At 40.4% G+C, this 25411-nt stretch overlaps 3 protein-coding genes across 6 annotated transcripts in view; 2 read left to right on the top strand and 1 right to left on the bottom strand.

Annotated features, from left to right (window-relative positions):
* The first annotated feature begins 5111 nt into the window (after positions 1 to 5111).
* Positions 5112 to 14702, top strand: AMT (aminomethyltransferase). 2 transcript variants are annotated; one of them, XM_026725904.2, is made up of 9 exons: positions 5112 to 5244; positions 7595 to 7762; positions 9887 to 9967; positions 10924 to 11055; positions 11212 to 11290; positions 11548 to 11693; positions 11989 to 12169; positions 12814 to 12969; positions 13700 to 14702. In XM_026725904.2, exons 1-9 carry the CDS (start codon positions 5149 to 5151, stop codon positions 13876 to 13878), a joined length of 1218 nt encoding a protein of 405 aa, XP_026581689.1. In that variant the 5' UTR covers positions 5112 to 5148; the 3' UTR covers positions 13879 to 14702. The 2 variants fall into 2 exon arrangements, with proteins under 2 accessions (XP_026581689.1, XP_087780249.1); XM_087924123.1 differs by having other exon boundaries at positions 7598 to 7762.
* Positions 13158 to 18496, bottom strand: TCTA (T cell leukemia translocation altered). Of its 2 annotated transcripts, none has more exons than XM_087924124.1 (3): positions 18234 to 18496; positions 16243 to 16297; positions 13158 to 16111 (listed from the first exon to the last, which is right to left on the bottom strand). In XM_087924124.1, exons 1-3 carry the CDS (start codon positions 18396 to 18398, stop codon positions 15897 to 15899), a joined length of 435 nt encoding a protein of 144 aa, XP_087780250.1. In that variant the 5' UTR covers positions 18399 to 18496; the 3' UTR covers positions 13158 to 15896. The 2 variants fall into 2 exon arrangements, with proteins under 2 accessions (XP_087780250.1, XP_026581699.1); XM_026725914.2 differs by having other exon boundaries at positions 18161 to 18496.
* A 278-nt stretch (positions 18497 to 18774) lies between these two features.
* The window catches only part of UBA7 (ubiquitin like modifier activating enzyme 7), a 48468-nt gene continuing 41831 nt past the window's right edge, over positions 18775 to 25411 (top strand). Inside the window, exons 1-4 of one of the 2 annotated variants that reach the window (XM_087924125.1) lie at positions 18775 to 19492; positions 21578 to 21697; positions 22367 to 22438; positions 23006 to 23174. In XM_087924125.1, coding sequence (XP_087780251.1) covers positions 22383 to 22438; positions 23006 to 23174 — 225 coding nt within the window. In that variant the 5' untranslated portion in view covers positions 18775 to 19492; positions 21578 to 21697; positions 22367 to 22382. The remainder of the gene's footprint in view (positions 19493 to 21577; positions 21698 to 22366; positions 22439 to 23005; positions 23175 to 25411) is intronic. The other variant, XM_087924126.1, reaches the window with a different exon arrangement.

Below are 25411 nucleotides of genomic sequence, written 5' to 3' on the forward strand. Positions count from 1 at the left end.
GAGGAGTGGTCCTGTATATTAAAGAAACTATTGTAGCAAAATTGGTTTATACTGATGAAGATGGAAGAATATTAATGGTTGAAATAGTGGATAACAATATAAAAATATTACTTGTTGTAATCTATGCTCCAAACGATAAGAAGAATTCTATAAAAAGTTACATATGAAATTAATTGGACTGGACCATGTCAATATAATTATGATGGGAGATCTTAATGGAATTGTAGATAATAAATTGGACTATACAGCGACAACATTAAAACAAAATAGAAAGACTCTCCCTAAATCCTTTTTTAAAATGGTAGATGAATTAAATTTAAAAGATATATGGAGAGAAAGAAATGGTAAAACGCAGCAATATACTTTTTATTCAAATAGACATTTATCGTGGTCCAGAATAGATATGATTTGGACCTCATCAGAACTAATATCTAACATTCAAGAAATAAATATAGAAACGGGTATATGGGCAGACCATAACCCTATGACAATTAAATGGAAAGGACAAAGAAGAAGATCTAGATGGACATTAAATAACGCTATCTTAAAGGAAAAAGACTTTACACAATGGATGGACAAAGAACTGGCCTTTTTCATTAAAAACAAAAAAGAAGATACTTCAATGCAGAATGTTTGGGATACAATGAAGGCATATGCGAGAGGATTAATAATGGACTATACAAAGAAAAAAATATTAGGAAGAGGCAAACTATTAAAGCTTTAGAAGATGATTATAAAAACTGGAAAAAGAATTGCAGAATATGCCACAGAAAAAGATATTAAATTCAAAATGGATATAATTAAACATAAGATGGGTCAGGCGGAGAAAGAGGAGTTGGCACAAAAAATTAGAAGTGCTAAACAGAACTATTTTGAAGATGCAAATAAACCAGGTAGGTGGCTAGCATACAAATTGAGAAAGGAGAAAGAATCTAGGAGAATAGTACAGTTAATAGATGATAAAGGTCAAATTTGTTATGGTAACAAGGAGAAAAAGATAATTATCCAAGACTTTTATGGACAATTATATAAACAGGAGGATTTTGATGAGGAAAGAATTAAGCTTTATCTACAAAATGCTAACCTACCCAAGATACCTGAAGAGACTGAAAAAATGTTAGAAAGTACCATAACAATGATGGAACTAACGGAAGCACTTAATAGGCAGAATAATGGAAAAGCACCAGGCCCAGATGGGCTCCCGGCAGAATTTTATAAAACATTACAAGAATCGTTGAGCATTCCATTGTTAGAGGTTATGAATGAAGCCATGTTAAATAAGAAAATACCTAAAACATGGTCAGAAGCTTATATCACACTTATTCCAAAAGAAGGGGCTGATCCATCACAAATTAAGAACTATAGACCTATTTCTTTACTGAATGCAGATTACAAAATCTTTGCTTCCATCTTGGCAGAAAGGCTCAAAAGATATCTAAATAACTTTATTCATCCTGACCAGAATGGATTCCTGCCAAGGAGACTAATTAGGGATAATATGAGGGTAATTCTGGACACTTTGGAATATTACGAGGCACACCCTGAAAAACAAATGGCTTTGGTATTTTTAGATGCCCAAAAGCATTTGATAATGTGAATTGGAGATTCATGTTTTTGTTATTGGAACAGATGGGCTTTGCTAGAAAATTTATTCAAGCAATAGAAGCCATATATGACAAACAAACGGCGAGAGTGATGATAGAGGGAGATTTTACAGATTTTATTAATATAAGAAAAGGCACAAGACAAGGTTGCCCATTATCACCTCTGTTATTTGTATTGACTTTGGAAGTGCTGAATAGAAACATTAGAGAGGATCCAAATATAAAAGGAATGAAAATTAAGAAGGAGGAATTTAAATTGCAAGCCTTTGCGGATGATTTGGTTTTTATTTTGGAAGATCCTCTAGGAACAGCTTTAAAGCTACTGGAAAAGATAGAGATTTATGGTGAGATGGCCGGTTTGAAAATAAACAAAGATAAAACAAAGATCTTGACAAAGAATATGTTATTAAAACAAAGAGATGAACTGGCAGATTTATTGAAAATTCAAGTTATTTGAATAAGGTCAAATATCTGGGGATATATTTGACTCAAGATGTACTACATTGAAAGAGAATAACTATATCAAACTTAAACAACAGATAGCATCTGATTTGAAAAAATGGGAAAATTTACAATTGTCATTGATAGGTAGAATATCAACAATCAAGATGAATATTTTACCCAGAATTTTATATTTATTCCAAACCATACCAATCAGGCTTGGTAAAGATTACTTTGAAGAATTAAATAAAATTGTGTTGAAGTTCATATGGCAAGGTAAGAAAGCCAGAATAAAATTAAAACTCCTGCAAGATGCTAGAATTAGAGGAGGTTTTGGCCTCCCGAATTGGGAGTTGTATTACCAAGCTGCAAATTTAATGTGGGTTAAGGATTGGATAACATTAAGAAAGACTAGATTGTTGACTCTAGAGGGGCATGATTTATTACTGGGATGGCATGCTTTTCTGTGGTATAAGGGAACCAAATCGCAGGGCTATTTTAGAAGGCATATAAGGGAGTCTTTATGGTTGAATTGGGAGAAAATTAAGAGAAAATGTTATTTGAAAATCCCAGTCTGGTTATCAACTATTGAAGCTTTTTCTTATCCTATAATATATGAGAAGGAACAAACAGTTAGATATGGGGAAATATTGGATGAAAAGAGTGAACTTAAAACAATGCAAAAACTAGAAGAACAAGGCATAAAGATGAATTGGTTTTCATATGCGCAAATACATTCAAGGTATCTTATAGATTCTAAAGCGGAGGGATTTTATGATAAATTGACTGATCTAGACAGGATTTTGACAGGTACTGATGAAAAAATGATTAAAAAATTATACACTTATTTGTTGGAAATTTTATTAGAGGAGGAACAAGTTAAAGAAACGATGATTGTTTGGGGGAAGAATTTTGGATATGGGATTGATTTGGAGAATTGGGAAAAATTGTGGTCTCAAAATTATAAAATGACAATGTCAACAGCTTATAAAGAAAACTTGTATAAGATGTTTTACAGGTGGCATTTTCCCCCCGACAAGAATTGCAAGAATGTTTAAGAACAAATCTGAAAAATGTTGGAAATGTCATCAGATACCTGGCTCATACTACCATATGTGGTGGACTTGTGAGGACTCTAGAAAATATTGGACTAAAATTCGCATATGGTTGGAAAAAATGACAAAGACACATATAGACTTGAAACCAGATATTTTTTTATTGGGAATCTTACCTGATATATATAATAAAAATTTGAAGTATTTGATTGTAAATATATTAACAGCAGCTAGGATTGTATTTGCTAAGAACTGGAAGAGTGAGAAAATTCCATCAGAAGAAGAAATTATTAAGAAAATATTGGATTGTGCTGAAATGAGCAAATTGACATTTGAAATCAGAGAACAAGAAGATAAACAATTTTATGAAGTTTGGGATCTTTTTTATCAATGGTTAGATAATAAAACATAATGATAGAATATTCAGATTTAGCATAAAAAAAATTTTTTTTCTTAATATTATCTTTATAAAACATTATTAAGGTAGATTTGGTATGATCTTATGATTTATTGCAAAATAAATTAAGCAAACTATAGTTATCTCGTTAAAATATGAATTAACAAAATTATAAATGATTTTTTTTTTTTAGTGATGATATTAGGTTATACAATTATTGATTGATAATATGAGCTATTATGTAATATAATTATACTGGTGATTAGGAAATAGATGCACAAAAAAAAGTGGTAAACCAATCGATGCACTGTATGTAAATTCATGAAGAAGGATCTTTTTATGTTTTTTGTGGTATGTTTATGTTTATTTTGTTATGTATGTTTATGTTTATCTTGTTATTAAAAAATAAAAAAAAATATTTAAAAAATAAATAAATAAATGTAACAAAATGAATATTTAATGATTTATAAAACATAAGTGAAGAGAAATAAGGGAAAAATTAAGTATGGAGATTATACGTGTCTTTAAGGAAGTATGATATTTAATTGAAAAGAAATGTTAAAGATGTTAAGACTTTAATGAATATTAATGATAGAACTGAATTGGAATGGAATGAGGATTTTAATTACATATATTTACAATCCCTTTTTTAAGAATATAGTGTGTATTATAAGAATGTACCAAGCAGAATTTGATTGGAAGTTATGTATTATGTATTATATTGAATGTCATAACCTTAAAGTGCATATCAAAGTTTAAATAAAGAGTTGAATGGATAAAATTAAAAGATGTGGTGTCATACTCCAATTAGTAACTACAGGAGAAAATTTGTTTAATGAGAAAAGATAATATGAAATTGAAACAGAACAGACAAAAGTACAGATATAATGATTTGAATTGAGATGAGATAATCAAAATAAAATTGAGAAAATTAAAAGAGGGGAAAAACTATATAGAAAATGCAGAATAGTAATAAAATATGGAATAGAACACAAAAATGAGCATGAAATTGAGTTTGTGTCTGTATAAAGAAGTGCAACCCAGGACCATGCTATTTTCAAAAAAGATGTTTTACTTGTATTTGTGTGTGTGAAAACCCAAATAAAACTTTATTATAAAAAATAAAGTTTATTAGTCGGAAAATGTGCTTTCGGACTCCTGTTTTTTTGCTATCATTGCTAATCTCTTTCAATTCATTGTCTCTCAGCTATCTTTCCTCTAAGGTGACTTTGTCAAAGACTTTGCAGATTTTACACACTGAGGATGTCCTTGCGTGGTATCAGAGAATGGGATCTGAAATTGACCGGAAAAGATCGTTTTAAAGAAGCAAAAAACAAAAGATGATGAAAGGGCAGACGTTGTGAGCACTAGGTGGTCGGAAAGGTGTGGGCTCTCTCGCTCTGCTGTATTTACGCCACGCCTTCTAAACGGAGAGGAGAAATGCTGAACAAACTGAGCTCTACAGCAGCAACTACTCCTTTTCACAGCTGGCCTGGTCGACCGGGTTTGGGCGGGACGGGCCGTTCCTCGGAGCAATCGCCAGGAATGCGATCGACTACATTTCCCAGGCTCCTTCCGGGCGCCCAGAGGTGGGAGGGTCCGTCAATAAGATTCAGAGCCGCCGAGGGGGGGTGTTCGCTGGCGGGGAGAAATGCTGCGGGCTGGGGCTGCTGGAAGACTTTCGCTCCGGCGCTTGGGCTCCTTCGGGGCGGTTGCATGCGGGAAACGGAGCTATTCTTCTGGGCAGGTGAGCCGGTGGCAGGGTGGGCGGCAGCTGGTGGCGTGCAGTTGGGCTGCCTGTTTGTGGGCGAGCGGGCAAAAGGTCCGCGCCGAATTAAAACTGCCGGTGCGAAACGGAGCTCCGTCCCTGAACTCCAGAAAGCTGCGGGGTACTTGCGCCTTCGGAGGGAGGGAAGACGGGGCAGGCGAGAGAAAAGTAGCGCACGTCTCCGTGCATCCATCCCGACAACTGAGCTTAATGGGGGTTCAGGCCTCCGATTTGACTTCGACAGGTCGCTTCACGCAAAAACCTTTGAATTAACACAGGACACGAGAGCGCGCCGGAGCACGCGCAGAATTTATTTCACGCTGCTGAATTGTATCCAGCCGGGTAGTTTTGAGGAGAGAGATAAGGGCAGGAGGCCTCTTTTTCCAGCATCTTTCTTAGTGTGAAGGGGTTCTGTGGGAGTTTCTTGAAAGAGTTCTCGAATACCCTGGAGTTTCCGGGAGACAATCAATTCAAAGGGTTGTGCTTTTCCGAATAAGGAGAGAAAGTAGCAAAACCCCTGAAATTCCTCATCCACCTATCTACTCCCCATTTTGGCATGCATCAAGAGACACATTGTAAGAGTGTCTGACTGTGAGATGCCACCATTGAAGTGTTTGTTGTTCTAATTGGCGTCTGTCACTGCTCAAGTATGGCAGGTCATTTTCTAAACAGAGGTCTGGAGGTTGGGGAGTGGTGGTGGTCAAAAAGCAGTGCTATCCACAGATAATATGAGCGAAGGAGAAGGCCTTGTAGGACTGGGCACATAAATTAAGACACGAAGCTTGAAGTTGCTGGCAGTAGTACTTCCATAAATCAAAACAAGGCAGAAAACAGGCTGCCTCCTGAACAACTGCAGGTGTGAAGAGGTGGCTGGAGCTGCTGGCAGTGAAAATCAGCCCACTTAAAATATTTGCTCCTGAATCCGAATAGAGCTGGAAGAGACCTTGAAGGTCTTCTAGTCCAGCCCCTTGCTGCTGCTGCTCCTTTCTTATCAGCCACAACCAACTTACTTTCTGGTCTTCTGTACTGCAGCGGGGAGGATTGGATCTCTATGAAAGGGATGCTGAGAAGGAAGCCCCTACCCGCCCCCTTCAATCTATTTAAAGAAATTTGCACTAATTTGCATTTCTTATCTTTCCACCTATGGGCAATTTGACCCCAGCTGTTGCTTTTCATAAATAATACCAGGCAAAATGTCTGTCCTAAATTACTGTGTGAATTGTAGCATATTAACATGCAGGTTCTTTGGAAGTGTGTTTTATCTCTTGCTCTTTTACTGTCTCTGTACACACAGATGACTCGCTCTCAGTCATAAACCTCTGGACAGGACTTCAGTAAGTAGGAAAGAGCAGAGGAGGCTGGTTGGGTACAAAGGGCAAGAAGGACTGCAGTCCCCTTGACAATGGACTTGAGATAACAGACTGAGTAAACAAGGCTAATTACAAAGGTCGAAGGCAGCTTAGACAGACTACCCCCTCTGTCCTGTTCCCACATCAGAAAATTGAACCAGCGGCTAGTCTTATGCTAAGACTGAAATGGGAGCAGAGGTTTGGTTTTTCATGGATAGCGAAGAGATTACCAAGATGTAATGCCTGGATTTCTGGGACACTCAGAGCTACAAAAGGGGGTTTGTTGCTTTTGCAGTGAAGTAGTTTGGGCGAAGTGGTGTTCTTCCTTCTAACTGGGCTGTTTTGAGGTAATTCCCCGTTAGGAGAATGAGCGCATACAGGGATTTGAGAGTAGTGTTTGAATAATACACACACAGAGCACACAGATACACTGTACAGTAAATGTAGGTTATTACTTCCAGAAAGGTTTAAGCAAAGTCCAAAATAGGCAGTCCAAAGTCATTCACAGGTAAAATCAGTCAGTTTTCATCCAGGGATAATCCAAATATCAAAGTCCCGTGTCAAAAAACAGTTCAGTAACAGACTTACATTAAATCCAGTAATATCAGTCAATTAGAAGAAATGGAGGAACGGCAATACTTTCCAACAGAAGGAAACAGAGATACACTTACACTCTCTTCTGAGACTCAGACTAAGACAACCCAGGTTTCTGGCTCCATCTTATGGCTGTTTGAGAAACCACACCCAATTGCATGCTCTTGCATTCCCTTAAAGATAGGCAGTCCAAAGTCCAAAATGTTTATCCTGGTTTATATATTTCTAACCCAAATACCTGTTAGGTGACTTATATTCCTAACAGGCTGTACTCAGCAATAGCTATGGTAGGATTAATAATGGGTTTCTTGGCCTGTCTCAATCTGACTTCATTCTGAATGATCACTTGGGAGTTTCTGGCACTCATCTATTGCCTTCCTCTATAGGAGAACCTGAAACGGACGCCTCTCTATGACTTCCACCGACATCATGGTGGAAAGATGGTGGACTTTGCAGGGTGGAGCCTTCCTGTGCAGTACACACACAGCCACTTGGACTCCCATCTCCACACCCGTCAACACTGTTCTCTCTTTGATGTGTCCCATATGCTCCAGGTAATGTCAGAAGGGAGGGCTTAAAGGCCACCACCTTGCTGTCTTTGAGTTCCTCTCTCATGTCTCCAATTGTCCATTTCAGACTCAGCAACTGGATCTTAATTTAGCTAAGATTGAATTCACTGGCTATGCTAAGCTATAATTTATTGAATAAACTACAACTGGCTCGATTGTCAAAACCAAATATAGCACATGTACTGTATGATTTCATGTGTGAATCCATCCTCTTTTGATATTTTAGGAAATGAAATCCCCTTGTTTTTGAGAAATCCTGCGGTAGGTGGAGTTCTGCATTCTGTCACTGACAATGGGCCTTGTAGGACTACTGGGAAGCTACCTGAGAGCTTTCAACAACTACAATATTCGGGGGCAGATTGCAAGATTTGTATGTGCAAATGCTATATGCTTTTATATGAGGAGAGGTAGGGAACTCTATCCAGTGCAGATACGATCTTATATCTGCTTTAATCCTGCCCACTTCTGGCATATAGTCCTCAATCAAAGAGGCAAAGTAACCTTGAAATTAAACATATACATGTCCCACCATGAATAGATCTATGAAAGTTGTATTATATCAGGCATTTTTAAAACTCTAACTTTTATGCAAGCAGCATTACTTCCTGAGTACACATTGCATGAAACCATACTTCAGATGGGTTCACTTTTCTAGAGCTTCTATTATGAGGTATCTTGCTTTCCCAGCACTAGAATTAATATACAAAAAATCTATGACTATAATGCAAATCAGTTTATATTAGCTATTCCTGAACAATGTCTTTTAAATAGGTTGGATTTCCAAAACTGCATAAGAAATCTGGAGGGCACCACATTACAGAAAATAATTGTAAACTGATGGATTACTTTTGCCAGTATCGTTCCATTAGCTTTCCTCCCAATGTCCTTAAATTGAGATCAGCTAGATATAATAGAGCCCAAACCACCTTAGTTGTGGCACCTCACCTTTGTAATGGTCTCTGCAGAGATACTGTTTGCCTTCGTTATGTCAGGCAAAAACATATACATTTCCTAGGACAAGCAGATTATCTTAGAAGCCCTGGGAATTTCTACTATTTTATTTTGATTTTCTGATTTATACCAGTAGTTCTGTTTTTTATAATTTGTGCAGCAGAGTTTTGTATAAGATGTAGGATGATAATTTAATTGATTCCTTGCAGACATTAGCTTCCCTGATTAGGTAACATCTTACCTGTTAGATATTAATGAGTGGTCTTTGCTCTTTCTTTATATACAGTAGCTTGCCTTTGCCCTGCCCTGCCCTAGTATTGGTTGTAGGGGTGTGGTTTTCCCCTTGGTAGTGCCTTTATTAGTGTATTGCTTTTTGTTTGTCTGATGTTAATCCCTCCTTAGCTGCTAATTGCACCATATTATTGCTGAATGTTTATGGAGATTCTCAGTCATCCAGGTCATGGTCGTCCCAAAGGTGCTTTTTCAAGAGGCAGCTGGACTTTCTGGTTTTTTTCCTTGAAGACATTTTGCTTCTCATCCAAGAAGCTTCTTCAGCTCTGATTGGATTACAATAATTACATAATAGTTACTCCATATTGGCTGCTGGAGAGGATGTGTTCTGCTCTTTTTCTTTCCTTCAGCTTTTTTATTGTGTTGTTTGAATAGTGTGCAAATTGGTTTATCTTTATCGATTGATGATTGATTTGTCTGAATGTCACTTCCAGGAATTCCCTAGCATTTTTGGATTTAACTTTGTCTAGGATGCTCAGAGTTTCCCAGTTGAAAATGACTGAGTTTGTCCATGTGTTGCGAGATTAAACAGTTTTCGTCTTGTCTTCTGACTGCTACTTAGTGTTCATAGATGCTACCTGTCTGTCCTACACAGTAGCTGTTACAATCCTTACACTGTATTTTGTAGATGACTTTTATGTTTTCTTTTGGGGCAGAAAATGCCCTACTCAGCGACACCACAGTTCAGACCTCAGCTTCATAAATCCTCTTAAACCCTTCATGGGTACCACTGACCACATACATTCTTAAATTCTAAGTAGGCCCAGAAATGATGTTTCAGTATGTTGTCCTTGTTTCTAAATGTCATGTAATAATATAAAATCATGATTAAATGAAATATAACATTCCTCTCTTTCTCTCTTACAGACTAAAGTGTTTGGCAGAGACAGGATGAAGTTTATAGAAAGTCTAGTAGTTGGGGATATTGCAGAGCTGAAACCTGATCAGGTACAATGGAACCAAGTAGATCACTTGGAATGTCCAGTCAACAGGATGGCAGATTTGGCATTGAGATATCCAAGATCAAAGCCATGCTTAGTTAGTTGATGCTTGACAAATCTGGATGATCGGTAACCAATTCCGATCACCACATTTTATGAAGAACATAGACAACCTGGTGCATAGTCAGATAATGACCTGAATGGAAGTCCTAAAAGGAATGGTTGAAAAAACTGGATATAATTTAACAGTGAAAAGAATATTAGCTTAAGATACAAGTTTTCAACTATCTAAAGGACCATCGTAATTTCTGCTGCTCTAGAGATCAGAAAATGTAGAACAATGTGTGGAAACTAGAAATCGGACTGTGGCAAAATTAGAAACTCTTAATAGCAGTGAACTCCCCAAAAGTGGAATAACCTGATAACGAATATTTAAGCAGAAGATGGATTGCTATAATTGAAACCTCCATTATAGATTCTGCACCGAAGATATTAAATTAACTATTTCCACTATATTACATAATTATGGTTCTCTATTTTTAAAGATATGAATAACTTAGGCTGACTTCAACATCTGAAACCAATGTCTTGAAGAATACAAAAGGGCCTTGCATTTGAAGAGTTTTGACCTTTTTACTTAACAAATTTAATTCATGCCTTAAACAATGGAATAGTAAACATATATTTGTGAAATATTTAAAACAAGATACCATGTCATTATGATGTTAAGAAATAAACACTATGCATAGCTTATACAGAACTGTAACTCTTAATGGAATCTCATGTCATATTGCAGGATTAAGGGATATGTATTTAATGGATTGGGGTAGGGGATGCTCTTGTGGATACCAGCTTGATGCTTATTTAAGCCTTTGTATCCAGCTCTCAGCTTCAGCGTCTCTTTCTTGAAAACTGATCTCTGAGACCAGTAATGGAATTGGCTGAATTTAGCTTTCTTTTCAGGGCACACTCTCTCTGTTCACAAATGAGAAGGGCGGCATTATAGATGATTTGATTGTGACCAACACCTCAGACCAGCACTTATACGTGGTCTCTAATGCCGGTTGCATGGATAAAGATTTTGCCCTCATGGAGGTATGTTTTTCATTACCCTTCATTCCTAGAGGAAGTAGGAGAAACTGAAATAAAAATGAAATTCTGTTACAGAAATAGAATAGACCAGGAAGAGAGGATGCACATCATCCTCGATGTGTATCTTGATCTTACTATTTTCTCCATTACATATTGTAGAACAAGATGAAGGGAATGAAAGCAGCTGGCCATGACGTACACTTGGAGGTGTCAGACAATGCTTTGCTTGCTTTGCAAGGTAAATAAAATTTTTTAGAACTGCCATTAGGAATCTGAAAAGCACCTTATGCCAATATTACTTCAACCATTCACCTTGAAAGAAGGTGAATTCCTTAGAGTGCCAGCCATTTGGACAAGATGAAATAAGAGATGCAATATTGTATTTTATGTGGAACTGAATTTCTTCATTAAACTTTGGTGAAGTTCCAGAACTGCTTAAACTACATGCTGGTCTTTCTGTTTCCTGTTTTTTTTTGTTTTTTTTTCTGCTACCAGGTCCTGCTATGGCCCGTGTGCTACAACCTGGGGTGGCAGATGATCTGGCTAAGTTACCCTTCATGAGCAGTGCGATGATGGCTGTATTTGGAGTGCAAGGCTGTAGGGTGACACGCTGTGGCTACACGGGCGAGGATGGCGTAGAGGTATCATATTGACAGCTTCTAGATGTGAGCAGGAATAAGGATCTTTGGGGGAAAGGCTTGCAATAGCAGCAGATAGTAAGATGGTATCCAGTTGGACAAGCAGTTTGAGAAAAGACTACTAGTAAATTATTATCCGATCAGAGGAAGGTAATGTGTTGAAAGGGAATAAATAATAAATGTGAATGAAAAAGAAGAGTGCCCGTCAAAACCAGATATTGGGATGATTAAAACACAGGGTGAGAAAATGCTTGCCAATAAATCACACCAACTAAATAATGTGCACCCTCATACCTAGATCTCTGTCCCTGCGAATCAAGCTGTGGAGCTGGCCGAGCTGTTGCTTAGGGACCCTTCTGTGTGGTTGGCTGGACTTGCAGCTAGGGATAGCTTGCGACTGGAAGCAGGTCTATGTCTTTATGGGAATGACATTGATGAGAACACAACCCCTGTGGAGGCCAGTCTGGTGTGGACTCTTGGTAAGTACCCAATCGGATTTTCATTTTCTTTTTGCACCAGCCAAAGCCAAGCTTGAACAAACTGCCCAATATCCACCCAACCCCAAGCTGATGGGATACAAAACCAAGATTTAATATTGGCAGGAATGTTTGTGGAGATTCTCAGTCATCCAGGTCATGGTTGTCCCAAAGGTGTTTTTTTCAAGAGGCAACTGGATTTTCTTGGGTTTTCTTTGAAGACATTTCACTTCTCATCCAAGAAGCATCCAAGAGCTGAAGAAGCTTCTTGGGTGAAAACAAAACATCTTCAAAGAAAAACCAGGAAGTCCAGTTGCCGCTTGAAAAAGCACCTTTGGGACTATTAGGGGGCGTGCTTAAGCGCACCAACGTGCCTACCGTCCCTGTCCCATTGTTTCTTTTAGGGTTTTTTTTTTATTTTTCTTATATGTATCCATCTCATGTATTCATAACTATGTTTATATCTGTTATCTTAGCTTGACAAAATAAATAAATCAAATTAAAATATTGGCAGGTTCTTATAACCAGAGCATAAACGGGGTGGGAATTATACAGGGCAAGTAGTTGCTTCTGAAAGGAGGATCTTCTGATCCACAATAAATGAGTGAGTGTTATCATGGTGCTGTACTTTTCTGACTTCCTTCCAGGGAAGCGCCGTCGTGTTGCCATGGATTTCCCTGGTGCTTCAACCATTTTGGCCCAAATTAAAGAGAAACCGAAAAAGAAGCGTGTAGGGCTGACTTCTACAGGACCTCCCATCCGGCAGCATGTGCCCATTTTTAGCCCAGGGGGCAAGGCAATTGGTAGGTAGTCTGATGGACCTGAAATCTAGATCAGGGGTCTCCAACCTCGGCAACTTTAAGCCTGGAGGACCTCAACTCCCAGAATTCCCCAGCCAGCTTTGCTCCTAATTTAGATGATGTGATGATGATACTTGTTGCTGTAGTTGATTTCATACAGTGACTGGATTCATGTATCATGCCAAGCCAGGTTTGTATAATAATGTTTCATTGAATATATCACAATCAGCTGGATTCATACAATACAACATACACATCCAAAATTAAATGATACATATTTACACATAGAACGTTGTATAAACTTGTGATGTATAAAACAATTCAAATTTAAAATGTTTTGATCTAAAAACACTGAATTTTGACTTTGAATTGGGCTGTTGTTATCTAGTAACAATCTGAACTTGAAATTACCATGCCCTGTTTGCTTGTTCTTAATTGCTACCCAAAGCACCATTTTTGTTCGTTGCACTTTGTTAAATCTTTCTTGGTAGAGACCGTAAGCCCTGTAATCTGCTGATTCTGCTTCTAACTATGCTGGTTAAAATTTGTGGGAATTATTCCAGGACATCTGGAAGGCACTATGCAAGGGAAACAAGAATGTTATGCTATTTAATGGGTACTGGGGGAGGATAGTGTGAAAATCTGAGAACTCTTGTTTCCTGTTGTTTCTGTTATGTGTAGAAATTGTATGCTCCCTATTGAGCAATACTCTGGCTGTTTCTCTTTGCACTAGGTGAAGTTACTAGTGGCTGCCCATCTCCATGCCTGCAGAAGAATATTGCTATGGGCTATGTGGACAGTGAATACAGCAAACTGAACACATCCCTCACTGTAGAGGTGAGGAAGAAGAACTACCCATCTCTTGTGACCAAAATGCCCTTTACACCTACCCATTACTACACCATAAAATAAGCTGCCGCCAGCAGATATTTTTAATTTTATATCACGTTGTATTAAAAGACAAGAGATATTTGACTCTGTGAAGAGTCTGCTACTAAAGACAAATTGAGCCCAGAGAAGACTGTATCAGTCTATGATTGATCACTGCATTGTGAGGTGAAATATTTGAGATCTGATAAGCAGAAAAGTAACTTGGTTTTATTCCTCTCATCTGCTCACTAGCTTCTTAGTTGCTGTCCTGAGTCATTTGCTCAGATCATGGACATACAATTGAATCTAGGCTACATTCTGGGGATTGGTTAGGCACATTGGAATTTGGGAAGCATATTCTGGGCAGACTTACAAAATTGGAGCATGGTGAGCAACAAAATTCTAATTTAGCAGAAGGAAAACTGAAGATACTCTCCACTTTTGAACTCTCGTCTTCAGGACCCTGCCCTTTGACTCCCAGCTGATCAGCTGTCTTTTTCCTAGGTAGATGGACACTAGATTGTAATCCCTCTCTATTTTTATATTCTGAGAATGCCTATGAGCCCCTTGGGATTTTTAAAAAAAAATAAATGTCAGGTAGTTAGATACCAAAGATAACGTCAGTAGGCACAGGGATACACTGGAGCAAAAAAACCACAGAACTACTTGTGAGCCATTTTTTTTAAAAGAAGAGGATTGTTAATTCTTCAACACGTTTTGTGAGAATACGCAGGAGCAGTGATTCAAGCTTAGACAAATCCTCTTTTATTTCTTTGCTTTTTTTCTGAGCTGGAGGCTTCAAGATAATATCTTGAAATACAGCTCAGGGCACATCTATGAAACAATAAAATAGTTTGCTGTTGTTATCTTTGGTAAATGTCATTTTTGCTTTTTGTTTTCTGGCCAGCTCATAGCGCTGGCATTCTCTGGTGGTCTTCCATCTAAGTATTAGACAGGATCAAGTTAGTCTAGTTTTTCCAAGGTCAGCTAAGTGCTACCATCCTCTTTGACAGACAGTTCAGATCTACCTCATTTCTAATTTAATCCATCAAGGCATAACTTTCTTGAAAGCATATGTGAACCAAAACTATCCAAACAGAAACAGGCTGCGGTATTTACAGAAGCTGATGGGGCAAAAACATTGTTAGCTTCCATTTAAAATTAATATTAGCTCCATGGAGAGAAATTTAGGAGAATATGGAAAAGTGGCACACCTCCCCTTCAATTTTTTTAAAATAAAAATGTGGATGCTTTTCTGCTCAGTAGGTAGCAGGGCCCTTAACTAATAAAATGCAGTTCACATGCAGTGGCTACAATAACAACCAAGCTACTTTTGTTTTCTTTTAATTACATCTTTATAATCTATATTACAAACTCTGCAATAAGTGGCAGCACATGGCAGAGAAAAGAAAAGCTCGGTATTGCATCAGCACCTCTTTGTTTACACAATTATAGAGCAACTTCATCTCAGTCCTTCAAGCCATAAGCACAATGGCTTATGGGTTATGAGCAGAACTATTCTAGAAAGTGTTGAGCTACACAAAGTCATTAGCCCATACTATCTCCAAACCTGACAGAAGTAGGAAGACATTTTTAAAAAATGCCCAGGCTAGATTTCTCCAATCCTACCAAATGTAAAGAAGAACTCTGAGAATTCTCAGTGATTGGGCATATACCTTAGTTCTCAAGCTGTGGGCCAATACACTTGGCTACTGCTGACTCAGACTACAGTTTATGTTAGGCCCAAACTACTCATAGTAAGATGGCAACTGATGATTCATGCTCAACTGGAAAAATGAGCCTGTGTCCTTTCTAAGCAGAAGCTGGCTCAGGGCCACAGGACTTCAAGAACCACAACAGAAAGAAATGAGGTCTGTGCCAGCAATTTAATGCTGAGAAAAGATAGGCTGGAGGTCAGTCTGCAGATAGGTTTGTGGCACATAGAAGAACAATGGAAATAATATAATTGGGGATTGGGGGAGGGGAATTGCAGCTTCCCGAACCTGAGTAAAGCAATCCTGAGATTCAGAGCTTGGCAACTGGACGGATAGGAGCAGTCCTCACAGCACCAGTGATGGCCAGCAACTAAACCATAGCATGGGAGAAATGACAATTTTGATTGCACTTTCCCTTTGCACTGAATCCGCAAGGCCTCTGAGTGAGCAGGCAGGCAAGCATCCCCATCCTCTGGGCTCCTGGTGCAGCAGGAGCCTGGCTTGGTCACCTCTGCTGTTACTCTCGATGTGTTTTTGTATTTGTGTTGCTTGAGCTCTCCCTAAATTTAAAAAAGAAAACCATATCAAAACCTTCAAGAAATGCAATCGGTGTTTTTTTTTCTGGGCTGATAGCCCCCAAACCACTGATGCTGTTATAACGGTGACCAGTTCAACGAATCAAACAACTCACCACGTAGAAAAGTGTGAAGAGCCATCTGGAGTTTCTCCATTCTGTCCTCCAGCACCTGGAAAGAAGAATAAGAATAAGAACGGGCAACTAAATCCTTCAGCTCCTATTCTCCTGCTCCTTGGAGGACTCCTGTCTGTCTCCCTTTTGTCTTGCAAGATGTTTACTGAAGTGACTTTAAGGATACTAGTACCACAACACTCCAACCCCAAAGGAATATAAATAGTAAAAAGTATGGCCACACAAAACCATTTGTCAGCAGACACAGTGGAAACGCTCCAATGTTCTCTGGTGAAAGAAGCAACAATACCCAGTGGTATTGTCTCTCTTTTCTAGATTTGTGCAGTACCGAACTAGTGTGCTCTCAAGAAAGTGCTAACCCTGAGTTTTTAAACAAAGATCTAGTGTTCTTGCACTAAACCCGTTTTTATAAAGACCACAGAAAAGACCCGGCAAACACTTTGGAAAGCACGAGTCAGGCATTACGTGGGGAATGGCTTCTTCCAAAGTCAGGCCTCTCCCATTTCCCCTGCAGCCCAGCCATCCAGGTCACACAGGGTCATTCTCAGTAACTGGAGCCTCATTTACACACCCATAGCAGTAGCACCTAATATGAACACTCTATTAAACAGAATAAAACTAGAATAAGGGCAGGTTAAACTAGATAATAAACTACAGCCGCAAGCACCAACATTTCACAATAATTCATTGCTAAAATTCCATAGCCCGCTCTGAGCATACTAGGTAAAATATAGAATCTGCAGAGTAGGAGAATGGCTTTTACAACACGAGTGTAAGAAATACTTTCAGAACTTTTACACTCCCCTTCCCCCTCCCCCTCCCCTTGCTATGCCCTCCCAGGATAGGAACATTTTGCTCTGTGATCAACTTCTAGAGTATTTATTCATGGGCACTGTCCTCACAATTGGGGAAGAGGAGTGTTGGAGGAGTTAAGACAAGACTAGCTTCGATGGAGCTGCACATCCACAAATGTCCATTCAATAACGCTGCAGAATTCAATGGTGCCATGTGTCTGCAGAGTGCAAATTAATCTTAGAAGATGCCTCTTTATCAGAAATGCTTGATCACAAATAGAGGAGGACCCTAACACTTGTTGCCCAACCGTTGTGCATACTTTTAACAAATGGCTGGGGGGGGGGGGCGGGGAGAAATTGGTAACAGAATGGGCATTCAGGATGGAGTGAAAAATATGTTCTTTAAAAACAACACAGATAGAATAGACTAAGTTTTGGTAACAGAACTGCCCAGCAACTAGTTAAAGAGCTTTCAGGAATGGGGCAGAACCCGCTCTTTGATATTGCTTCTTTTCCACCACCACCCTGGTCAACTCTGATGCCAGTGAGGCTGGAACAATTCGCTGTGGCCTGGCAGGTCATTCTGGCCAGGGCTTCACTACACACTCTTTGGGGCCATGGAATGGTAGGTGGGAATGACCTTGGCCAAAGGTTGCTGGAGCCAAGGGAACAGTCAGCATAAAAGGCAACTTAGCTTGCAACAGCCATGTAGACAGGTCAAGTGGCTTCAGAAGAGACACCGCCCACCCACCACCCCAGTTACTTGGACTGTAATGGAGGTCGGGGAAGAGTTATATGTCCAGAGTCGCGCGATTCTGCCCGTGTAACCTTACAATAAAGTAACCCTACACTAAAGTAGAACGCTCTGGCTGTGCTTCCTGTCTGGTCTTTCGCAAGGCTGCCAGGCAGCTCGCGAGTCAAGATCGACCCCTTCCCAGGACCGGGTTCTCCACGCAGGGAGCCACCCTTGGAGGGAGACCCCGGCTGACCTCCCGCCAGCACCACCCAACGGGAGACGGTGGGAGCCCCGGGAGCGCATCGCAGGTGCGCGCAGGGCGAGGGCGGTGGGCGGGTGGTAGGGCAGGGGCTTCTGCGGGCGGCCCTACCTTGCCGGTAGTAGAGGCTGGTGACGGTGTTCCCGTAGACCCGCCAGGCCACCTGGATGCCGAGCAAGCTCACCAGCAGCCAGAGCAGCAGCAGCTGGAAGAGGGCGGCCCGCAAGTCCTGGGCCTCCCAGTCCGTCAGGAACTCCTGGCCGAGCCAGGTGAGAGCCCGCAACAGGCGCGTGGGGGCCTCCCACTCCGCGGAAGCGGGATCGGCCCCTGCCTCAGCCTCCGCCGCCATCACACCCGGCTCGCCGCTCGCACAATGGCGAGACCCACCAGGGCTCAGCGCTGCGCCACAAATCCAAACAAAACTGTCAGCGGCTCCTCACTGCGCATGCGCTCGAGGCAACTTGCAAACCCCTCCCAGCAGAAAGAGTCGGCGTGTATTCTTCTTTTTAGAATACTTGATTGGCCGAGTGCGATTGGACACGCAAGGAATTTGTCTTGGTGTAAATACTCTCAGTGTACATAAAAGAAAAGGTACATTCGTTAAGAATCAAGAATCATAACGTGCGACACTTCATGATAGTCATAGGGTACAATCAACAATCAAATCATACTAGGAAACAGTCAATATAAATCGTAAGGATACAAGCAACACGCTTGTATCTGACACGCGCCGGGAGTTCCTTAGGTTAGGAGCGACGGACGGAGCCCAATCGCCGCGCGCAATTCAGAGACCGGCGCAAATGAGCGTGTGATGGGATGGCAACCGAACACAGTTTTCCCGAAGTTTACTTATTTTACTCTTGTCATTCAGAGATGCCCCATATATATTTTACGCTAAGGCTTCTTTTTTTTAGTGCCGAGAAGCCGTGGAACTAAGGCAGCCTGTGCCACCTCCAACCAAGAAAAAGGACCTTTATCGGGTTCGTTTGGAGAAACGTTTAAAGAGCAAATTCAGTCGTCGAAGAATTGCATTTTTATAGGAGCAACTTCGGTACCGTTAGTTGCAGGTCGTCAGGAAAACGAAAGCAAGTTTTGAGGGAAGGAAGGAAGGAAAAGAAAGGGATACAGAAAGAAAGAAAGAAAGAAAGAAAGAAAGAAAGAAAGAAAGAAAGAAAGAAAGAAAGAAAGATCGTGCATTAAAGCCATTTTAAAGCACCGCCTTTACTCTTAAGAAAGAAAACTCCCTTCGGAGTTTTCCCTTCGGAAAACTTCGGAGCTGTAGCTCAAAGGAATCGAGCGATTCTTGCTCAGTTCCTGACAAACGATCAGTTTCGCTTTCGTTTTCTACTTCTTCCCAAAAGGAGGCGGACTTTGCAACCTTCCAGAGCTTTTCTGCCCGGAGCTGCCGGATTTCGGGTGGCTAGAAGCACGAAGTGTCTGCGGGTAAGTCCCCCACCCCCCGCTCCCCCCGCCCCACCGAATGGCAAAACATCGCGCTCTGTTGCTGTGTAGGTCTGAATGGCTGAGCTAGACTGCTAGAAGACCTTCATCGCTCCCTGGAATCCAAAACAACGTAGTCGTATTGAAATAAAATAACATTTAAGGACTTATCTGAAATTTGGGGTTTGCTTAACACGAGGTTTTAATATTATCGCTAAACGAAGTGTTAAAGAAGGGTAGATCTTTTTCTTTAAAGATGTATGGTTATTACTGTTCTTAATGGTTTTATGCTATTTTCATTATTGCTGTTGATATTTACAGTTGCTGACCTGCATTGTTTAAAATAGTATAAATATTCAGTAGTATAACTAATGATAAAAAAAATCTTAACTAACCAATTTAATCCTGATTAATTGTGATGCTTGTGATTTTCTTGTTTACTCATCTTGTATTATTTTCTTTTGCCTTTTATTTCTTGTTTGTCTTATTGATTTTTCTTAACTTAATACTTTTGGGGACCCAAACATTTATAGTATTTGTTTCAACTTCAGTCTCTGATATTTCTCTTATCATTCCCATACAAACTCCATTGTTGCCTCATTTCACGTTCACCTCTAACCATTTCCGTACTTTTCTTTTGGAAGTTAGGATTCCCCTCTCATCTAGGAAAACAGCCCTCCAACCTTTGTCAAGTAGGGCTATTAAAATAGCTGGAGCCAGCTTACTTTTCACAACAAAGGAAGGAGAAAATTTACGGGCATGGGATATAGAGAAGAAAACCCTACAAACTAGCTAAGATCCTTTCCCATAGAAATCAAATAGATGGCAAGTTATAAAAACTTGTGAAAAGCAAACCAAAAGGCATGGCAGGATAGCATGATAGCAAACAAGCAACTACAAAGGATCAGGACCATAAAACCAAAATCCCAGAAAAAGATCCCAGTCTCAAAGAGACAGGAACTCAACACACACACAAATCAAAGACTTCACATCCAAATCAAAGGACCTGAAAAGGTATTAAAAGGGGTTTTCTTACCCACTTATCAGATAAATCCTAGGAACGCTGTGAGATTTCTTTTTACCTGCCTTCCTATAAATAAACTGATTCTGACTTCCAAGCAGCTGACCAAATCATTTTGCATTAAAATCTCCCAGCCAGGAAATTTGAACCTACAAAAGGAAAGAACTTTGCCTATTCCTTAAAGGGCAAGGCTTCTTTTTTCCTTTCCTCATTTCATTACACTCACTGCTGGAAACTCCTTGTTTTTCCATTATCTCTGTGCAATGACGATACTGAGATTACTCTTAGAAGGGAACTCTGAAACACATGGGTTACTTTCTATGTGTGAACTCAACTGTTCTACTTGTTCTGTGCTTTTAAAATTGCTTGCCAGGCTGGCTGAGTAGCTCCCTTGTGTAGTCATAATCATATCTGGGCTGAAAAATCCAGATGACTGGCAGTTGGCACAAAGAGACATAGAAAATACTTTTATTTTTTCATTGCCACTTGGTGTTTGTCCAGATTTTTGTGGCCATAATACAGTACAGTAGCCACCTGTTGAGGTCCAACATTGACCCTTTGTTTTAAAGATTACATGGAGCAAGTTGGGCCACGCCCCCTCTGCCAATGAGCCTCAAGGGGTTGCCTCCCTTACTTGATTCTGTGGCATGGGGGCGGGAATACAAGGGAAATTAATGGGAAGTCTTAAAACTGAATGAATGAATTATTTATTGCCCAAGTGTGATTAGACGCACAAGGGATTTGTCTTGGTGCAAATGCTCAGTGTACATAAAGAGAAAAGATACATTTGTCAAGAATCATCAGGTACAACAATTAATATAGTCATAGGATACAAATAGGCAATCAAATCATACTAGGAAACAGTCAGTATAAATTGTAAGGATGCAAGCAGGGAATGATTTATTTAGCAGAGTGATGGGGTTTGGGGAAAAAACTGTCCTTGTGTCTAGTTGTTCTGGTGTGCAGTGCTCTATAGTGTCGTTTTGAGGGAAGGAGTTGAAACAGTTTATGTCCGGGATGTGAGGGGTCTGTAAATATTTTCACAGCTCTCTTTTTGACTCATGCAGTATACAGGTGCAGTGGTTAGAGTGCAGTACTGCAAGCTACTTCTGCTGCAGCCAGCTGCCTGCAATTTGGAGATCGAATCTCACCAGGTTGAAGGTTGACTCAGCTTCCATCCTTCCGAGGTGGGTAAAGTAAGGACCCAAATTGTTGTGGGCAATATGCTGACCCTGTAAACCGCTTAAGAGAGGAGTATAAAGCACTGTAAAGCAGTATCTAAGTTTAATGCTATTGCTATTTATCTAGTTATTTCTACATCATTCAATGAGTAAATATTGTATAAATGCATCAGTTTTTATTTGTAATGCCATAAATGATGAATGCAACCAAAAGCTATTTGGGGATCTTCCACAATTTTTTTTTTAAGTAGGAAGGGGTCTTGATAGAAGAAAATTTCAAGAAATACTGTACTAAGTTATGCCATTCCAATCACAACTGACTTTGAATAACTTGCATCAAAATAGTAATAGGATTAAAACCAGACGCAGCTATACGATCATAAAAAAAATAACAGAAATGTGATCAATCACACCCTGCATATTAAGGAAGAGCCAAAACACCATCCTCATCAGGAAAAGACTAGGCCCTCTGGAGCAACATGTTCTTAATGTCTTTGTGAAAAGTTAACAGGTTGGGGGCTTCTCTGATATCACAGAGAATGATGTTCTAGAGGAGAGGACAATTGTCCCTGGCAGTTTAGTAAGCACAGCCATGACAATAAGTTCAGGAATCAACGCTTTCCGATAGTCTGATTCAATGCCTTGGTCCTCCCTTTTTTGCCCCCGACCATACAGAAATAGCAGGATCAGAATGAGCGCCACAGAGGACCTTCTGAAGATCGACGAGGAATTGTATTCCCGCCAACTGTGAGTCTAACGTGGGACACAAAAGTGGGAGGGATGCTAAGAAACCCCAAAGGGCTCTATATCGCTCGAGAGCTGGTGTCATAGAGATCAGCTGCTGTCTGAGAGTAGTTGGATAATGAGTGAGCATCTGGTGGAATTTATTCTGAAGAAGAATCTGGCGATTGAGACAACTGTTAACACTGTGAAGTAGTCCTGACAAGAAATACGAGCAGGAAAACCGGCTCTGTCTTTATTGTCAGGTTACATTAACAGAATTTTGCAAGATTGAAATTGTTTCTCCCTCCCTGTCCCTAACTAGAAAAGGTCCCTCCTGAAACATTTATCACAGCATCCCGTGGGAAACCTTTTGGGCTGAGATATCTTTTACATGCCGCTTGTCCAGCTTGCGGCTTTCCTTCTGTCTCTCGAGATCATTCCATGCATAAAATGCATAATGACAGACGGAATAAAAATAGGGAACATTAATTGGCAAAGAAAACCGAAGGTAAAACTGCAGTTGAACAAGAACAAGAGTGCAGTTCGCTGTTCAGGCTTGGCATTCGCATCGTTGTGGTGTTTTTGTTCCAGCTATGTGCTTGGGCACGAGGCCATGCAGAAGATGGCTACAGCAACGGTGCTGGTCTCTGGAATGACGGGGCTGGGGGTCGAGATTGCCAAGAATGTGATTCTTGCAGGAGTGAAATCTGTCACACTCCATGACCAGGATGATGCTCAATGGAGGGACCTGTCCTCACAGGTATGCAGTTTACTGATCTTGCCTAACAAATGTGAGAGAGCTCTTATAAGACATAGGTCTTTGATTCTGCTCACACATTCCGCACAGATTTTATTCAGCTGTAGTTACTTTCCCACAAGCCTACATAGATATAGATAGATCATGGATGGTGAACCTTTTGGGCCCCAAGTGCCCAAAGCGTGTGCACGTGCTCCCCCAAAATGCATGTTGCCTCCCCACGTGCATGTGCTGCACCCCCGCACATTTGCCCCCGCCCCTGCATGTGCCCCCGCATGCACCCCCGCCCCTCTCGCATGCACAGCAGAAACCTGAAGTCCAGCTGGCCAGCAGGAGGCTCACGCGCATGCACAGTGGAGCTGAATTGGGGTGATGGCACACATACAGAGAGGGCTCCGCGTGCCACCTGTGGCACACATGCCATAGGTTCACCACCACAGATATGAAGTTCCATAGACATCATGGGTGCATATGCATCTTGTCATGCCCCTGGTGGAGACTGACTCTGAGGGGAGAGGAGGAACAGCCGACAGGGAGTGGAAGTGTGGCTCTGGAGGTTGTGGAGGAGGCTGGGGAAGGGCAGAGGCCGGCTGGGCAGTCAGAGGAGGACCCAGGCCCATCCTCTCTCCATCCTAGGGCACGCAGGGAGGAGAGGATAAGGGAAAGACGTTGTCTACTCGGGAGGAGAGGGTCTTGATCCTCTTCATGGGATGCAGGTGTGAGAACTGCATAAGAGTTTGGATCCTGTGTGCTAGCAAACGATGGAAACGAAGAGTGTTTTAGTCCTGGGTGAGGTTTATCTTGGTTGGCGTTCTTCCAACGGACTGTACCTGGTTATCTTCGTGAAGTTTGCAATGAATTATCCTGGTCTGTCGAGGAATTTTTTTCAGTGTGGTTTGTTTGGGGTTTTTTTTAATTGCTTCGTTATCTGCTCTCTGAGTTTGGACTGTATTTCTTTTGGAATGTTATTTTGGAAAGAGTTTTATCTCCAGCTGTGAACAATTGAACAGTAAGCCAAGTTGAAGGCATAAAGAAAATTTATTTACGTTTTGGTTTTTGTTAGGTTTGTATTGTCATCACACATCTATATGTTATCAATTTCTGAAATCATTCACTGTCTCTTTTGCAGAGAGTATTTCTGTGCAGAAGGAAGTGGGGAATATTAATTAATTACATTTATATGCTGCCCACCTCACTATCCAAAGCAACTTTGGAATTCATCTTCATTCTTAGCACAAAGGAAGTGGCACATTTCTTGTGCAGGAGAATTGGAGGCACCTTGTTTTCCAAATCCTCCTGTCCAAAGAAAAGTGGTCCACCTTCTTCAGCCCAGAAGGGACATTTGTCTCCACTCAGATCTCTGGGGGTAGATCAGAACCCCTGCAGATGACTCAAATAATCCTAACCCTCTGCCAAACCTGCCCCCTTGTATTGCCATGTCATTTTCATTTATAGTACCTAACTTAAAAATGGTGCCAGCAAGCCAGTGTGATTCCTCCGCCCCATCCACCCTGGTTGATTGCTGATCTCAAGAGATCTGCTGCAGAAGGAGTAGATGGGGCAGGTGCTTCCACTTCTCTTCTAAGTTGGAAGGAGTGTATGGCAGATAGAGGTACAAAATTGAAGGAATGCCCATCACTTAAAGACAGTTTTCTAAGTGTGTGATAGGACCCAATTTCCCATCATGCCATCTGGATTCTCAATTAGTCTTGATTTCTGCTCATTTCATAACAGATAATTGTTGGTAATTTAATTCTATACATGGCTGAATGAATAATATAACCATGGGATTCTAAAAGATTGCCTAATTTGGGAAGTTTGATGAATCAATTGTTATTCACTCCCATTAAAAGTTGTCAAAATGAGAAATGCTACACTATTAGACTCTAACTTTCATAAAAGAATAATTCAGAATCAGTGTTAAAATAGTCTTAAGATCCCGCTATATAGCATTCTCTTTAGTATCTTACGCTCCTGCTGTATTACATCTACTGTGCTTCTTACACAGTGTATAGTGCAGTATTTCTCAACCTTATCCACTTTAAAATGGATAGACTTCAACTCCCAGAATTCCTCTGGCTGAGGAATTCTGGGAGATGTAGTCCATGTATCTTAAATTTACTAAGGTTGGGAAACACTGATAAATTCACATATCCTATGCAAACGCTGCTGGGAATGGAGATGTAAAGGTCAACTCCAAAATATGCTATTAGACAATGTGGTGCATCTGACAATAAAAC

Source organism: Pseudonaja textilis, chromosome 2 (genome assembly GCF_049901715.1).
Source record: "Pseudonaja textilis isolate UNSWEBS1 chromosome 2, rPseTex1.2, whole genome shotgun sequence".
Taxonomy (NCBI): Eukaryota; Metazoa; Chordata; class Lepidosauria; order Squamata; family Elapidae; genus Pseudonaja; species Pseudonaja textilis.

Bases quoted from the DNA above. Each gene is read 5' to 3' on its own strand.
- AMT (XM_026725904.2), top strand. From the start codon at position 5,149: ATGCTGCGGGCTGGGGCTGCTGGAAGACTTTCGCTCCGGCGCTTGGGC. The intron at 11,694-11,988 runs GTATCATATTGA...CCTCATACCTAG, and splicing joins CGGGCGAGGATGGCGTAGAG to ATCTCTGTCCCTGCGAATCA. The intron at 12,170-12,813 runs GTAAGTACCCAA...ACTTCCTTCCAG, and splicing joins CAGTCTGGTGTGGACTCTTG to GGAAGCGCCGTCGTGTTGCC.
- TCTA (XM_087924124.1), bottom strand. From the start codon at position 18,398: ATGGCGGCGGAGGCTGAGGCAGGGGCCGATCCCGCTTCCGCGGAGTGG. The intron at 16,298-18,233 runs GTGAGCTTGCTC...TCTTCTTTCCAG, and splicing joins TGCTGCTGCTCTGGCTGCTG to GTGCTGGAGGACAGAATGGA. The intron at 16,112-16,242 runs GTGAGTTGTTTG...TTTTAAATTTAG, and splicing joins TCTTCACACTTTTCTACGTG to GGAGAGCTCAAGCAACACAA.